Below are 18,017 nucleotides of genomic sequence, written 5' to 3'. Positions count from 1 at the left end.
AAAATGATGCATTGATTTGTATTGTATATGTAATGTGTATATTTCAGTGAATAAATACCTTTTTCATAGACCTTGTAATGTCTTCATTTTAAAAAGTCAGCTTTGAGTTCATTATTTAAAAGGCGGATTTCAATACAACCCAGCTAACTAGATCACAGTAATAGTAGCATTGCATTCTACTTTCAAGCGCACACACACACACACACACACACAGACTGAGGGAAGATGGGGGGGCCTCTCTCAATCAGTGCTGAGTTGGAGTCTTGCGGCGGGGGCTCCTGCGAAGGCTTACTTGCTCCAGTGCAGGGCAAAGATCGTCTGCCATAGCCGCTTTCTGGCCGGCCTGGGCTCTTCTGTACTCAGGCCCGGGACAGTAGTCTTCATCGCTCTCTACAGCCTTGACCCTGGGACTTCTTTTGGCTTGACTGGTTCTTTTCTGCAGGAAAGGATTCATGTATTAAAACGACAGTAGTGGTACATTTTGTTGGAGCTTCTCATGATTCAAGATTAAGAACTTCACCTTCTGCGGAGTCTTCCATGCGAGGCCTTCGTGTCGAGATGGGGCTGGACTAGTATCGTCTTCACCAGAAGCATCGTCATCTTCCTCTTCCATCACAATGATAGGCTTACTGATTCTCTTTCCAGGTTTGGGTTGACCAGAACCCTAAAGGATGGGATGGATTATTTCAGGAAACCGTATCCAAGTCTCATATCTGCTTCTAACCGCATATAAATTAAATGCTAATTCTGAATGACTATACCTGGTCATGAGACTTTCCTGATGGTTTTGGTCTGTGGAGTCTTGGCCTTGGGCCGTCTTCATCGGAAACATCACTACCAGAAAGAATGGGCTTTGGCTTGGCTGGTCTTCTAGCAGAAGGTTTGGCTTGGCCTGCAGTCTGAGCATTAGAGAGGGAAAAAGGAGGTAGGACATGTCACAAGGAATCTTTATGTTACTTTACAACCTCGTGAATCACTGCTTTATTTTAGTCTTCGCCCTCAGAACGTGCTTCAGAAGCAATGGGACAAAATCCATGCGGAAGAGCTTCTGTGCAGTTGGGCGCTTGGGTTATTCCCTCAAGTTTAGCATTTTACATTAATTCCAATTGTCATTCTTAGTCATCTATTCATTGGCTCAGACCATGTGCAGACAGAGGGAGGTAAGGCAGAGTACACAGCTCTGACAAGGAGGGAGTGTTACACATTCTTCATCAGGAGGGGTGATGAGAGACAGAGGAGCGTGGAGGGCTCTGGTTCTTATTAAATCATTAAATGCTAGGAGCTCAGACCTCTCACGGGCCTCAGGCCACAGGCCTCCGTTGTTTGAAGAGCACGGATGGAGAGGGCCAACAATAAGAGTCCGAGGAGGAGGAAGAAAATCCCCATGCACTAACGCCCCTCCAACCGCCCCCAATCTTTTACTCCCTGACTCTCTTACTCCTGTCTCACCTTTTCTATCTTTCCAGCTCTCTTTTCCTCCCTCTGTTTTTCTTCCTGTCTCCTCAAGGCTCTAGAACTCTCTCTCGTTCACTCACTTCACTTTTGCTCTCCCTCTCTGCTCTCTTCCTGACCTGGATCCTGAGAGGACCAGAGAGAGGACCCCCCCCACACACACACACACACTCTCTCCCCCCCCCCCCCCCTTGGTGATTAATGGTCTCTCAATGCTCTCCCAAAGGTGGCAACTCTCCAAACTAAATTTGGCCACAGATCACCAGTGAGGTCAGGTGCAGGCAAAATAAACGTGGAGAGGATCGAGAACAAGAGAGATTGGGAGAGAGGGAAAAAGAGAGAGGGAGAGCGAATGTGGTGAGCAGAAGACTGCGAGCCACATCTTTCCCCCGTCTGACGTGGACACGGGAGTGCGGAGACGCCCGAGGTGATGCTGATGGTGTTGTCTTAAACTTTCCATTCAAAGGCAACTTGGGCTTGACCCTTCAGGAGATAGACGAGCAGAGAGAGCCGGAGAGGGGAAAAAAAAATATATATATATGACTACAAAGAAAAGAGGGGCGGGAGCTCAAATCTTCAATGCCCTCTGTGTTGACACTGATCTTTTCCATCTGCACGTCGGGTCTGGCCAGGGGCTAATAGAGGGATGGAAAGAAAGACGGGGTGGGGGGGGGGGGGGGGGGGGGGAGAAAGAGCTCTCACTCCAGCTTCACACATTCCTTTTGTAGGGAGATTTCAATGTTAGGCGTGTGTAAATGAAAACGTTGCGGTGAGGGGGGATCAAGTTGAGATATTGTTCTCGAGAGTCGACTCAAGGTTTTTCTGTCTTTATGCTGCGCCTCACCCTCAGCCCGAGCCGCATGAAAGGCGGCACAAAAAGAAGTTCTGCTGCAGCGACGGGCACGACCTTAGCATAAATATGCAGAGTAAGGGCTGTGGGCATCAGCTATTTGTCTGGGCCTAAACAAAAAGCAACCAGAGAAAGATGGCAGGACAAAAGCAAAAGGACAAAACAGGTTTGAATTGAGTGGCGCTGAAAGCATCACTACCTCGGGAGTGATGTTGTGGGGTTTAGGGAGATGGCGAGCTTCGGTGGAAATGTGTCGTCAAAACTAAATTAGACACCCTCGCTGCTGACTAATGAGCACGTTAGCCAGCGGCCATCTTAAAGGTGAGTTACGGCTACACCACCACAACTGTGTCAATATGACCACAAGCCATGCATCTCTGCCTCTCTGACAGCCTGCTATACCTGCCGTTGGACGGACACCAGCTAGCTTTCAGCCTCTAATAATATTCCACGATATGAATCAAATAAACCCGCCGGCAAATGTGAGGGGATGCATTGAGCACTCGTATTGTATTGCAGAAATCTGTGTACCAATTTGCACATGCGACCATTTCAAGGTACTCAAAAAGGGCCCAATTTGAAGTGATTAAAGTTAGCCTTGCAATTTAGTAGTAAACAGTCTTGTGTGAGAGGTCCTTGGCATGGGTCACTGCGGTGGGGAAACTGGAGACACAGATGGAGAGAGGAGAGGCCGTGAATTGCACTCTGATATTGTGGTTATTTACCAAACTCTTGTGAAACTTCAACACCCGAGCCCTCTTTTCTTTTTTTTTTTTTTACCACTTTAACCACAGGTCAACCTAATGGGTAATCACGCCATGAAAATTAGAACAGTAGGAGAAATTTCAATAAATAAATAAATTACAAGGCCGACTGCAATTCTGCCAGGTGATCTCCTGGCCTCTCGTAAAGCGTGTGTATTCAACAGCCTGCAAATTGGGCTACTTGGGCTCTCCCCGAGTTCAGCGGTTCAAGTTAGCCGTGATCAGCGGTGAAGTGAGTCAGGGGAGGAATGCACAGCTTCACTCCAGACCTCTCCACGAGCACCGAGCCCTGACGCGTGGGGTCACCCAAGGTCAACCTTCCACTCACCGGTCAAGCTTCATCACCTTGTTATATTAAGGAGAGGAATTGATACGTCCTCATGTCGTGACTTTATGTAGTCCCATCCAGGAAATTAAACAATAAAATGTGAAAAAGCGCATATTACGCTTAAAAAAACTGACACAGCCTTACTTGGGGGACCGGGTAATCCAATCCGGCTCACTCCGCAACAATACAGCAACAAAGCATACAGCCCTGTCACAGTTGCTGTGAATCTAGAAAATATATACATTCACCTCCCTGGAAATACACTTGTATCTGTTGAAATATGATGGGGAGGATATGAGTGATGTTTTGCCATAAATAAGGCGGCCTTTGATGAAGAGGCTCTCTGCTGTGTGGCTGCCGGTGCTGTGGGTGTAGCTCCAGGCGATGGGGGCTTTAGACGGGCCGTATGCTTTCGCCACTCAGCAAACTCACCCCTCCAGGCCAAGACCAAAGGCTCACAGCATCACACCGAACCCGAAGGAGAGGAGACGGGAGGAGGGAGAGAGGGGGCACTGGAGATGGCAAAGGAACAGAGAATGGAGAAGAGGAGAACCGCTAGTGCAGGGGGTGGGGGTGGGGGTGGGGAGAAAGAGGAGGGCACTGCGACACTCACTTCCAGTGTCTCAGGAACGGAGAGGAGGAAAACAGGAGCGCCGAGCAGCAGAACTGAAAAGAGGAGGAAAGACGAGAGCGCTGGTGCATGCAGATTCCGTTAGGACCACAGGGCTGACAGTGTCTTACGGTGCGCTACGGGTCAACGCAGTTCTCAGACCCCAGTATTTACTGCTCGCCCCCCCCCCAGACAGATAAATCCAGACGCAGCCCCAATGCTGAAGCAGCTCTCTCTCCATCTGCTCCACATTACAGCCAGAGACCTGACAATGGGCCAGGAGCCCATCACACACACACACACATATGCAGACATCCATCCACACACACACACACACACACACACACACACACACACTCACCCTGAGGGCTGATGGCTCCGACACCTTCCCTGGTCTGGGTCTGGGGAGGTCCAAGAGGCCTTGGCTGCTGAAGCCCTTTGGTACGCCTTCACTTAGCACCATCCTCAGTGCCTGGTAGTCAGGCTTCTCTTTGTAGCCCAGGCTCTTGACATGGAGCATGAAGCTGGCGAGCTCGGCTGGGAAACGGGGACAGAGTGAGGGACACATGATGTGAAGAATGGTGGGAGGTTTCCGCGCCCTTTATTCTCTACCGTTCAAGCAAACCAGCAATTCAATTCAAATGAGTCTCATTCATATGGAGCTTTGACTGTTGTGTAGCTATCTGCAGAATATGCATTGATTAGCAACAAGACTGTTGTGTAGCTACCTGCAGAATATGCATTTAATAGCAACAACATTGTTGTGTAGCTACCTGCAGAATATGCATGTATTAGCAACAACACTGTTGTGTAGCTATATGCAGCATATGCATATATAAGCAGCAACACTGTTGTGTAGCTACCTGCAGCATATGCATTTATTAGCAGCAGCACAGGTTCAGAGTCTCTCAGAAGATCTTTCACACATCCCCATAATCACACCCTGGCTATATCATTCTCTCACACACACACACACACACACACACACAAACACGTTACAAATGACAAAACCTCCTTCACCAAGGTCATCTTGTCTGAATCTGTCCACCTAACTCAGTTAAAAAATAAATGAATAAAAAGAAAAAAAGAAAACCAAGAAACAACTTAGTCTAGGTGACAGGCGGTCAGGAATGGGACCTCAAAGAAAATGCCACGGCTTCCTCTCATCACATGCATGCGTCTGGCGTTACGGTATCTTGACTTTTCCCTCCCCACATCTTAACTCTCATTGCTCATGGTAATAAATATGCTGCTCATAGAGCCAGGATTCGTGGCGAAAGAGAGAGAGGGAGGGAGGCTGTGAATGTATATCACATGCACAGGCTTGATGCATGCTGGAGGTCTTATCTCCCAGGCCCAGCTGCCTAGAGCTTCTCTAGGTGGGGGGAAATAAGAACTAATAATAATCATAGATCACAAAGGCTCCTTCACACGACACACGTGCCCTCTCCTTTTTTTTGGAACGGCAAGCGAGATAATGATGTGGAGTTGAAAAAGAGGGCGCTTTCCTTCAGCGGCGACATGGCCCTGTTTTGATGGAAGACAGGCAGAGAGATTGCAGTGGGGGGGTGGGGGCGGGAGGGGGTGAGAGAGTGTGCCGTCATGGAGAGGGTGAGAGGACACGGTCACCCCCCCCCCCCCCCCCAACCAAAAACAGCTCCTCTGACACACCTTGTTGATCATTTGGACAGGCATTGTTGACACACACTTACCACTGCCAGAGCCGGTGGCGGAGAGCTGTGTGACCGAGTCCGGCAGATCTGACACCAGCCTGAAAACAATAAGCACAGGAGTAAGAAGAGCGAAGTTTGATTGGATCTCTGCTGGCCACTTTAAACATTAAACATTACTGGGGGGGCCGAGAGGTGAGAATTAACAGTTTAAATTTTCATATACTGTTTAAGGGTTTAACCTTTTCTGGTTAACTCAATGTCCCCCTTTTCCCAGACTCAGCTTTTGAAAATGCATTGGTATTATTCAAGGAGCTATAAAACATTACTCAATGTGTGTTTGATGGATGACTTTTTTACATAACATAGTGACCTCGAGGACATACAAAGACAAAAACGTCATTATTACTTCACTATGGTCAGACCGCTATTTTTCTAGCAGCAACAAAGAGCGGTCCAAGCTGCCTGCCATGTCCCCTCAATCCCCCTTTCAAAGGGCTTTTGAGAGAGCGAACTTGGTGGTTCCAAGACAGTTCCCTGGGGACGACTGGAGGCCTGTCATCAGTAGCCCGCTACATGTGGAGGGCCCTGGCCACATCAGAACCTGTGGTTGGAACCGGAGAGGGAGGGGGGAGGGGGGGGGGGGCGTGCTGAGGGAAAGGAGGGAGTGGGGGAGGAAGAGAGAGTGCATACTTGGCCTTTGCTTCCTGGACAAGAGTAGGATTTCTCAGGACGGAGAGCCAGGGTAGGGTCCCGCACAGCCAGTGCAGCAGACAGTAGCCCAGAACCTCCAGGTCCCCCCGTCTGGACGGAGCTGCAGGAGAGATAAAGAGAGAGGGAGGGGGGGGGGGGGGGGGGGGGTGGTGGGGTGGGGGATGAGGCAAAGGAGAAGAAGAAAAAGAAGAAGGAGAGAGAAATTGAGAGGGGTGTGTACCTGGCCCATACAGTCATACAGTAAAAAAGAGGGAGCTTTGATTAAGAGGCCGTGTCACTTCCCTGGTGAAATATGCCCTTATTAAAAAAAGAAAGAGAGGGGGAAAAGTGGAAGAGAAAGAATAGAGGAGTGGAGTTAGTGGGGGTGATGATAAAGAGGAGTATTTTGTTTTCTCAGCTGGAGATCTGGCCCAGTTCACAGACAAACAGGGCCTTTTTTTCAGCGGCGAGCGGTGGAGTTAAGAGAGTCGGTCAGCTTCCTCCGTGCGAGCAGCCCTCCCTCCTCCAGACGTTTCTTCTCTCTATGCCTCCCTTTCTCCCTCTCCTCTCTACCTCTTTTTTTTGTCTGGTCTGGCGGCTCGTCCCAGGGAACCTGATCCTCGCGGCCTCTGACATGATCCAGACAGCCCGTGGCCCGGCCCGACACTTTCTCCGACAGCGAGCCAGGCAGTAAAACAAAGAAATAAATGTCTGAGCTCAAATTGTTGCCACATGTTCCAGGATTCCGTGGGGTCCGCACTGGCCTAAGCCAGAGACCCTAAGAGCAGAGCGAGTGTGTGTGTGTGTGTGTGTGTGTGTGTGTGTGTGTGTCCGAGACCTCCTCCACCTTCGAGCTCCAGCCCCAGAACACATTACACAACTGCCATCTAGTGTAAACACCCTTTTCTTCACTTCAAATGCTCGCCCTGCTTTTCTAAGGCTACGGCTTCGTGCAGCCCCCGGAATCAAAACGGCACAAGCACAAGTGAATAACGCACCTCTTCATCTTTTAATGCTCATATTTTTCCCCACCATTTCATCTCCCTGATCACTCCATCGGAGAATGCTTCCACCCAGAGCATGCCTAATTCACCCCGACATGCTAAATAACCTGCGAGATCAATGCAATTGCCCTCCGCTCCGGGGGAAAGCGGAGCGGAAGCCTCCTGAATAAGAGAGCCAGGATCTCAGGCCCAGAGTAAGCCCCAAGGCCCGAGCTCACCGTAACTTTTCTTCACAAGCCGACAGAGTGCACGCGCACACACACGCCGTCTGACATGCAAAATTCCAAAATCTCCACGAGTCCATCTTGGCTTAGTATTCTGAGAGCGACAGCCTGATGCGGACTGTGGACTGTTCTCGCCTGCTGTCTTTTTAGTGACAGTCCCTGTCAGTTAAGGAGGAAACTCTGCCTGTCGAGTCCAGTTGGTCTGTTTGGCTCGCTCCGTGAAAGGTGAACTCCGTGGCCTACAGACGGCCACGCAACAAAATAAGCTCTGGATAGTCTGTGACAGTATCCCCCGCTCACTGCCATCATTTGGACATGACATGGATCTATTACAATCTGAAGCAGTTTAATTATTGTCAGGGCTATGACTCGAATCAGTGACCTTCATCAGTATTGGCACAGCTTTAGAAGAAATATGAAATCGGAGTGGTGAAATATCATCCCTGAAAAGCTTCAAATGCTCCGCAACATCCATCACCACATGCCAAATACAGACGCTCTGTTCGACTTTAACTAAATAAAGATGAAAAGTTAACGTAATCACACATGCATGTCCCCCTTCGCGTGAAACCAAATGCTCCAGCTGGAGGTCATCAATAAGGCTAAATTAAGCACATCTCAGGTTGCTGCCTGGAGACTTCTATCAACTCAATACTGTAACGGTGGTACATCTCTCGAGAAATTACCTATCGACTGCATTCATCAACGGAGAAAATCTCTGCCTCGATCCATGGCGGCCATTGATCCCAACATGTGCATTACGGAGTCCGCCACGCTGCCCTATGGCCAGGCAGAAAGCCGAGTTGAGAGCAGCCACATGTGGCACAGTGAGGGGTTTTATAATTCATATTTTGTAACAGAACCTGTGATGCATCAATGCAAATTGTTGAGAAACGGATCGTGATGCTAGGCACATGACCATCGTACGCAACACAACAATAATAGTATAAAAACAATTACACACACATTTTACCCATTACAGCCCCAGCTGTCTGTGTGTTTGTGTGTGTGCGTGTGTGTTGGGGGTAGAAGGTTACTGGAATGATCCACAAACACCAGGGACTCAAAAAATGTTGTTCATAATTGCCGTCCCATTGTTATTCAGATTAGCCAAAGCGCTGTGTCAAACTCTTGAACCTCTCCTTCTGGATCTCCACCTCCTCCCTGCAACCCTACTGGTGATAATTAGGCCTTCAGCTCCCAGTTCACTGGGGCACGCCACGAACAATCTCCTCACTCTTCTCACCATGGTAACACATCATCAACATCCGTGCGAGGTGGGGGAAGGGGGGAAGGGGCGCACAGCAATCTGCATTCATCTACTGGGGTGACTTGGTGCTAACGACCTACACAACAGCTGTCAAGCGTAGACTGCTCGCGACAAACCTCCACCAATAGCAAACGTCATACTCTTGCATCCGATCAGACGTCACAGGCACTGGCACTGACATGGTAAGTACATTCGTATAGCACCAGGCAGGTCTCCATCTGGTCTGGGGTCTACTATATGCGATGCTAGCAGCTATCGTAGCCTGACCCAGCGCAACTGACGCAGTATGATTTACACCGTGTTAAACCCCATCTGTCTGGGAAAGGGGAGAGAGCCAATGCAGAACACATGGAACACAGCATCCGTGGAACGCTAACAAATTGTGCGTAGCCGAAACGTGGTATGAACTTTGCCGGTGAAAGGAGGGAACACTCGCCAGAATCCTGTGTGATTTACCTACATTCATATCAAACTTCATGTCAGTATGGGGCTGCAGAAAAAAGCCTCAATACATCATTTGACTGCTTTTTTCTCCCCCACCATCCCTAAATAAGTCTGTGTGCTAGCATCTCAAATATGCTAAAATAATGCATTACTTTTAGCATTCAGTGGATGATGTGCCCCTACTACCTACCAAAACATGAAACTATGCTCCCAATTTGTGCAGAAATTAAATAGCCAAGACGATAAATTATGCGTGTAAAACCTCAACATGAATTGCAGGCCTGGCAAAAGCTTGACTATTAACTTTGTATACTTCAGCATTTCACTACAGTTCAGCAGTCATAATCTAAAATTGACAATTGTGCCTTTTAATTATTTTTTCCATTACTGCTGACTTTGCACCTAGTTATTGTATTATTATTACTCTGATGTATTGACAAATTTGACAACTTTAGACACATTGCTATTAGGAGCTTCTCAGCCGCATTGAAGTCCTTTACTGTCCACTCTCAGTGTAGGCCAAGATATTGGCTTTGCATCTCTGCCTAACATTATCATCAAAGCTTTAATTAATGGCTAATTGAATACAAGATGCAGGTTACGGCTTTAACTAATTAGGGAATTGTTCAATTTGGACTGTCCAGGTATACATGCCCTGCAGGATCAATATCCAATAAAAAAGCACTGTATGCAATTTACCAGCTAATGGGTTTCCAATATCTCGGCCACGAGTTAAGAGCACGAAATGAAGCCGAGCACAGACATGCCTCATTAGAAGTGGGCAGTAATGAGCCTGAAACTGCTATGCAAAAACTGAACTGGACTACGACCTCTGTCAATGGCGAACAAACACTCAATGTAACTTACAGACAGCATGTGATACGGAAATAACACATCACGCATGAGAATGCTCTTCATCATGTCAACACAAACAACAGTGTTATAACACATCACGCATGAGAATGCTCTACATTATGTCAACACAAACAACAGTGTTATAACACATCAAGCATCAGAATGCTCTACATTATGTCAACACAAACAAACAGGGATATAACAGAAACTGAAGTGACAGCAAGGTTTCCGGTTGTTACCTGCACCGTTGTGAGCATCGGTGCTCGTGTACTCAATGGTGCCGTTGTGTCCTTTCTTTGGGTTCGCTATGTACTCCTTATGTACTCCACTTGGGTTGTACCTATAGGCAAGACCATAGTCTGCCAGATACACCTGAAAAAGAAAGATGTAAACCGATTTCTAACAAAAAGCATAAAGATCAAGTCATGCTGCCATCTATTCTCTTTCTTCACAGTACCAAAATCACAAAGTACGCTAATTAGTCTGACGATGGCAATATCACACAATGAGCCTCTAACGAGCTCCTAAAAGTGAGTAAGCACATACATGGTCACAAACACGGCGACAAGAAATGCACAACGTCTCACGCTATGCCACCGATTGATTAAAAGTGAACACCACAAAAAACACAACACATCTCTTTAACATGGACCATGCTCCTTGCTTATGTGGGCAGAGGTCAGCTCACCTTGTCAGGATCTCTGAGGCCCAGTAGGAGATTGGCAGCCTTAATGTCGGCGTGGACGTACTCGTTGTCATGAATATATTCCAACACGTCCAGCTGCCGGAGACCGAGGCCAAAGGGAAGGGGCAAGGTTAAAAGATGAATAATTAAAATGGCACCCAACTAGCGCTCCTAATGGGCACGGACATGTAATAGGGTACACTTAACGAGTCCGGAGTAGGGGAAGTATGCAGAAGATATGCAATGCTTCGGTTAAAATAATGCATGCATTGCTGAGGACTTTTAACAATGTCAACTTGCCGTTTTAGGTCAGGAAATGGGCCTTTATGACAATTTGGGAAGGTTTCTGCTGCTGTATGGTTTCCATGTTCTTTGAGGTGACACGATTTTTAGAGAATGTCTCAAAATCTAACACTGTTATTCCGACGCGTGACTCTGCTCACATTGTTTGGTGTGTTTATCATGATGTACATTTATGTCCACTGCATTCTTCTACATGGATGGATGAAAAATATTATTTGATGTGCATTGATGTTTTGAACTCACTAAGAGACACCCAAGCTGCAGGACAGTGTGCTTTGGGAAACAACCACCATGGTCCACGAGTATTTTCTGCATGTCAGTGCCAAGGTGATCCATCACCATGAACCTGTACCTGTGAACAAGTCAGAAAAGTCTAGTTGCACAAACTGGACAAAACACTGGAAATGCAACCGCTGTACATTATTTATATCCACATAGCAATATACATACACACACATACATTATTATATATTTACTAGCCTATTCTTCTGATATTGTGTTTACTTAGTTTCCTTGTGTTCGAACAGGCCTGATCCCCAGTAGGTTGGGATTCCAAGGAAGCCCAGTCCTTTCTTCGCCTTCCATTCCTTCACTGGGAGAGATCATCAGAGAGAGCCACGGTCATGACACATTTTTTTTTCATTTAATTTCATCAAACTTTTCATACAATGTGGCAAGTATAGAACACACATTAGACAGTGCTTCAGGGATCTCTGGGATGGCATTAAGGAGACATTGTTATGGTCTTCAAATGCACATATTTTCACAAATGTGCACCAAAAGCCCCACACATACACATGTACGCACACACCCAACCCGGTTCGTGTGAGACTCTGTCTTGTCTATGACTGGCTCTGCACCAGGCTGACAGGTGGCCGGCAGCCCTTTGGAAGAACCAGCATCATTATCTGCAATTTGGTCACTCTCTCTGCATTAGTGCTAAAACAAGATGGGATTGGACTAACGACCACAGAGGTACATGTTTGCTTTGGCTTATTAATTCGCCCAGCCATGGTAATTTCCATCCACAGACACTTCATCAGTGACATGCACTCCTGCCGTGATCGCTGTCTGAGAGGGGCAAGTGGTCTTCCATCTTTTTCACATGAAACTACCTCCAAGTATCCATCATGATTTTCATCCCTCAAAGGCTTCATGTTTAAAATATGGATATTGCATTTTTTTTTTTTTTAAGTATAGTAGCTTTCTGTTAAAGTAGTTCAGGTAAACTAAATACTCAGGTTATGCAACCATCAGTTTACTGTGGTAGGCTATATAAGTGGCTTCGGGATCTTTGTAAGAATACTTACTGAGGTCTGGTTTGGCAGCCCTTTGGTAGAATTTCAGCTCTGAGAACAATGGCCCGTTGTCATGATACTCCTGAAGAAGACACCAAAAGTGATTTGTGTAATGATCGTACAGTAAAAGGTATGAAATAGTCTGGAAGTATAACATGGAAAAGGTTTACGGGGATACTGCCGTGATTTAGTGGTGATAGTGGGGTTGCTGCCAACTCATTACACCGATTTCAGTGTACAAGAGGCAATCTCGTTTAATATGCAGACAAATTCTGATAATAATAATAGTGACCAGATGAGTGGAAACGCTCTGATCCACACAATCAAATCCATTACTGTACTTACGACTTTAATCACAAAATCAGAGTCATCTCCAACAGGTGCGTCCACATCCTTTGAGGCTGAGGAGAAAGAAGCGAAGCATGACGACAATCCCACTACTCATTTCAGAATTGCTCAAATTGCTTGTTTTCACGGCCCAGCGATAATGCATTAACAAATCTGCGTTTTTTGCTGATTAATTCACACCATGTGTCCTCTTATTGGGGAGGCCTACACACACCATTTGTACATTAACAAAACTTGGGAAGTTTTGGGGAATGTTGAAAGTTCAGGGACTTTCCAGTTCAGTTCCAAATCCTGTTGTGGGCAATATCGTGCTATCTAACTAACTGGAAAACTGGTCCTGACTTACTTCCTAATACATTCGTCAGGTTCATGTTCGACAGGTTCATGTTCTGTTTACATCTGTAGTTCAGCATTTTCCTTTAAGATTGGCCTAATAGCTTTGTTGAGAAAATGTATTCTGCAAGATTAATTCTGTCAATCTGGCTAGTTGGTAGCATGCATTGAACAAAATGGGAGTTAGCTAGCTAACGTTATTTCCTGAAGCCTGAAGATCCCACATATGAGCAGTTACCTAGGTATATTAATCCAAAACCACCACTGCCGATGACCTTTCCAAGTTTCCAACTTCTCTTTTCTGTGTCCGTCACAATCAATCCGACTGGAAGAGGGTTGGGCAATGCTTTCCTCTTTGGTGCCATAGTGAAGTACGCTAGCTAGCTGGAGATTCAGTCTAATAGCCACTTGATTTGGAATATGCAAGTGACAGCCACCGAAGTCCCTTCAGCAATCGATCAATAAAGAAATATTCACAAGAATCATACCGCACTGACAGCAGGCACGGTGTGGGACAGTGAGCATAACGAAAGTGTTGTGATTCCGGTACACGGTAGAGGAGGTTTACTTCCTGAAAGTATACTCCTGCTCTGGAGTTTGTAAAACGAAACCAATGAATTACGAGAATGACCCCGCCGCAAAAGAGAACCACCAATGAATACAGACCAGGGGCGGAGAAAATAGTTTGTGCCTCCACACTCTGCACGTTGTGACGTAGTACGTTAAGTGCTGTCTCATTATTGGGACAAATTCAGTCTGGCTCCGGGAGTCCAGATTCAGTATGCTCAATTTGCATTTGAGGCAGCAGCGTACTTGCAGATATGACAGCGGAGCTCGGCTCTAGAGTCTACCCTGCATTTTCATCTTTATCTTAGCTATAATTTATATTTACAGCAAAATAACATATAGTAGAGTCCTGGGGTGACGAATAAAGCTTACCAGCATGCACGAGTAGGTGCATAGGTGTTGTTGCTGTTCTGCTGTTTTTATTCAGGTAGTGTATCCCTTTTTGTGTCTAGCATTGGTGTATGTGGTTGTTATAATTTCATCTGTGTTATATTTATTAATTCTTGTGCCAGTTGTGTTAGTTTAATCCAGGGACAAACCCCGCAGCACCAGAAGCGTCCTGGTGGGGGTGGGGGGCGATGAAGCTACAATGGGGAAGAGCCGCCAGAGACATACCTTATCCAGGTGCAGATGGCAGCCTAGTTCGACGCGTGGTCGGCGGAAGAGACCACAGTCCGTGTTGCCCTCGCCCTGCTAAGCAATGTCCTGTGCGTCCTCACGACCTTTCAGCCAATGAAGTGATTCAACTGCCAGCCATTGAAAGAGTGCCACAGCACTGGTAGGCTACCCTGATGACGCTAGAAACAAGCCCGGTGTGCCCAAACCTTGGCGGTGTGCCGCTAGAAACAGCCAATGGTGTTGGTACCCAACCCCAATGGCACACCATACAAAGCCTTGGTGGACATAGGGTCCACTATTTTCCTGGTTTTCCCCCGGAACCCTGCCTGGTACAGGTGGCCAAAGACCATGGGGTTGGAAATCTACTGAGTGTTGCCTAACCACGGTCACTTCCGATTGCACCAAGCATGCAGGCACGGGAAAAGATCTCTCTAGGTGACCGTTGCCAGCCACACAGTCGACCACCAGTCCTGGTTAGCCAACATTCAATCCACCAGCATCATCGGGCTGGACCTGTTGGCTAAGTGGAAGGCTACAATGGCTGTATCCAAGTCTGCACTCTACCTGGGCGCTGAGGCTGTGCTGCTCTACGCCGCCGGTGAAGAGGGGCTGTGACTTACTTCCACGTCGCCGCTGCTTGCCACATCGCCGCTGCTGGGTTGCCATGTCACCGTCGCCAGCCAGAGGGTCACCCAGATTACCACAACCAGTCAGAGGGTCCTCACATCGCCCTGTCAACCAAAAGGTCCGCAATGTTGTCGCTGCCAGCCAGAAGACCCACCACATCACTGATGCTGCTATCCAGATGGCCCTCTGCATTGCCCCACTGCCAGCCAGAAACACTGTCACCACCCTTCTGACCTCGACCGCTGAGACCAGCCCCCCAGAGCGGAGCCAACTTCTCAGGCACTGACGTTTCTGCTGTTTTCCTGCCCTCCACTGGTCCACAAGCCTCCGCTGTTTCCAAAACTTGTGGTGGTTTTGGATGTGACTATGTCCTGATGTTCTTCCTTCTAGTCGTCCATGTTGGCAAATCTGACAAGTTGTTTTTGGTGAACGTGCTGGTTGACAACATGGGTTGACAACCGCAAAGCCTGTGCTGTGCTGTGAATTTCTGGGGACAGCTATCCAATTAAGGCTTCAGCTAACCACTTAAGGCTTCAGCTAATCCCTTAAATCACCTCATGCATATTTGATAAAAATCCAGAATCAAGAACGGTTCTGGTATTTGGTCTGTACTTGGCTAAATGTGAACTTTTTAATTCAAACAGTACTTTGGCTGTGACTGATGGCATTTCATGACGTTAGAATGAAACCATAACTAGTGCTGCCATATTTGACTGGTCACTCTTGTGCTGCCCCTGGCCAACGTGCTGCACGATTTCTATTTGATTGAGGCTAAACCACTTACAGTACAACACCTGCTGTAGCCCTTTATGCACGAAGGTAAACTAGCTGAACAAATGCTGTAGCCCTTTCTGCACAGAGGGAAACTAGCTGAACAAATGCTGTAGCACTTTCTGCACAGAGGGGAACTAGCAGAGTCCACCAAGGCCTTTCTTCTATTTGACTGGACGGGCTAAGTGGAGCACTTCTGGTTCACCGCGCAGGTAGTCATGGCATTACAGAGGCCCAGTCGAATAGGCCTTATGACATGCAAATTGCAATTCAAATAAAAAGCATGTTATCTTTATCAATATGTATTTTACATTCTTGCCAGTGTTCTGTCTGGTACCAGCAATTGAATAAACATTTATGCTCACAAACGACAAATGAAATGCTTTGTTAAAGTTTGGTTCATCAAAAGCTTGATGCAGCTTCCCACATAGTCTGCACCCCGTTGTGTATGTGTGTGTGTGTGTGTGTGTGTGTGTGTATATAAGTGAGAGAGAGGAAGAAAGGGAAGCTCAAGGCCCTGTAATAAGACAGACAAAAAGATTGGACTCAACCAGGAAAAGGCTCAAACTATCCAGGCAAATCAGTCAGTCACGTGTCCTTAAGATGCATCTTCACAGTATACATGTTTAGACTTAGGGAAAAGGACAATAGAATAAACACCTAAAGTAAAGAATGTATGTGTTGGGTTGTTAAGTTGTGAAACTCCACCAAAATCACAGAGTGCCTTTTGAAGGCTTTTCCAGGTGTGTCTCCTTTATTATTACATCAATACCAAAAAAAAGTTCCTACGAAGGTCAGCATCCACATTCTGATAGGCTTGCTGCCTGATCCGTTTTGTTTTCCATCATGTTTTATTATCTACTGTCTTCTGTCTTCTCTCGATGCATTATTCCTGAATTCAGTCGAAGAAAGAATGAAAATTGTTCTGGCGAACCACTGCTGCCGAAGCCCTCTCGAATGGGAGACTGTTTTATTTAGAACACAGCCAAACAGTTTTTATTTCCCTTTGGCTCTCACCTGCTGGGAGGGTATTGATCAGGAGGCACCCTGAGGGCCCAATTTAAGGACTCAAGGACTTTCTCCAGAGCACATTAAGGCCCCGCACATAAAGTGAGTTAGAGAGGGTGACTGGATCTGCCTAGTAAGGCAGTCTAACTAATGTAAACATGAGGAAGATCAATGGCAAGGTGTCTGCACCGGCGTGCTCGTTTCCAACCCGTATTCATGAGGGGGTTTATTCACATTAATATTATTTAATGTTTGAATGCTTAAATAATTTGTTTGTGCAAGCAGGTAATTGGCAACGTGCGTAGTTTAGCTTTGTGCTCCAGTTTCTCATCCATCATCCAATCCCAGGTTCTTCAGAAAGACACAATTGCCTAAAGCATAATTGATTTGTTTGTTTTTCTTTTGTGTGTGTGTGAGTGTGTTTTTGAGGACCTCTCCACACCTATTTAGACGTGAGTGGTTTTGCACTCATAAATTCATAATTGTTAGAACTGTGGACTTTGTAATCACACATCAGTACTAATGCTTTTCTTTGAGTAATGGCTTAGTGAAAAATCAAAACTGCCCTCACCTAAAAGCATTGGTTAAAAGTTTACACATTTCTTATCTTGTGTTTGGTTTTGCGTTGAATGGGACCGATGCTGCTAACTTGCCTATCTAATGGCCTTCAATAATTTTACAGATTTATCTGCTGATTTGCCTCTTGACATAATCATACTATTCATCTGTGATTAATTGATTGCATTAATTGCCAATTCTTACCAATTAATTTACAGCACTGCTGTCACAGTCAAGGGCAGTATGTCAATGGCAATGTCATACGTGTGAAAGCTTTTCTTCCATTTTTGCAGGGTATTCCAGCCCGGTACACAGATCTACATAGGGCATATCCTGGATGGCTAGTGGGGAAGACACAGGAGTTTATCTGTCCTTCACATGAACATATGCGATCAAAAAGAATTTGAGGATGGTACCAAAGCTAGTTGCCTATAAAACCATAACTCAAAGTGTCAAATTGTTGCATAGTGTTACTTTAACTTTTATTTTTTATTTGAAACATATAAAAACACTGCTTTAGAAAAAGTTTCACATACAGCTATATTCTGAGTTGCATATACTTAGCTCTAGTTTTATCATCCTCATTACTTCAGTTAAAAACTAAAGAGGCAATATGTTGATCATATTTTGAGTGTGCATTTATTGATCAACCACTCGCAGGGTTCTATAAATAAATCTGCTAATTCGATTTTTGAGGAATTTGTGTCAACAACATCTGACCAAAAAACAGCATAAAC

At 46.2% G+C, this 18,017-nt stretch overlaps 1 protein-coding gene across 1 annotated transcript; it reads right to left on the bottom strand.

Moving 5' to 3' along the window:
• Positions 1-244: 244 nt before the first annotated feature.
• Positions 245-13,650, bottom strand: vrk2 (VRK serine/threonine kinase 2; the record flags this gene model as incomplete). The annotated part of the gene is made up of 13 exons (XM_080848612.1): positions 13,370-13,650; positions 12,796-12,851; positions 12,463-12,532; positions 11,657-11,744; positions 11,396-11,504; positions 10,853-10,945; positions 10,404-10,536; positions 6,368-6,488; positions 5,717-5,775; positions 4,366-4,541; positions 762-899; positions 521-664; positions 245-436 (listed from the first exon to the last, which is right to left on the bottom strand). Exons 1-13 carry the CDS (start codon positions 13,494-13,496, stop codon positions 245-247), a joined length of 1,506 nt encoding a protein of 501 aa, XP_080704738.1. The 5' UTR covers positions 13,497-13,650.
• Positions 13,651-18,017: the final 4,367 nt, after the last annotated feature.

The sequence above is a fragment of the Sprattus sprattus genome, assembly GCF_963457725.1.
Source record: "Sprattus sprattus genome assembly, chromosome: 12".
In the NCBI taxonomy this organism is placed as follows: Eukaryota; Metazoa; Chordata; class Actinopteri; order Clupeiformes; family Clupeidae; genus Sprattus; species Sprattus sprattus.
This window is presented reverse-complemented; position numbering and strand designations above follow the sequence as displayed.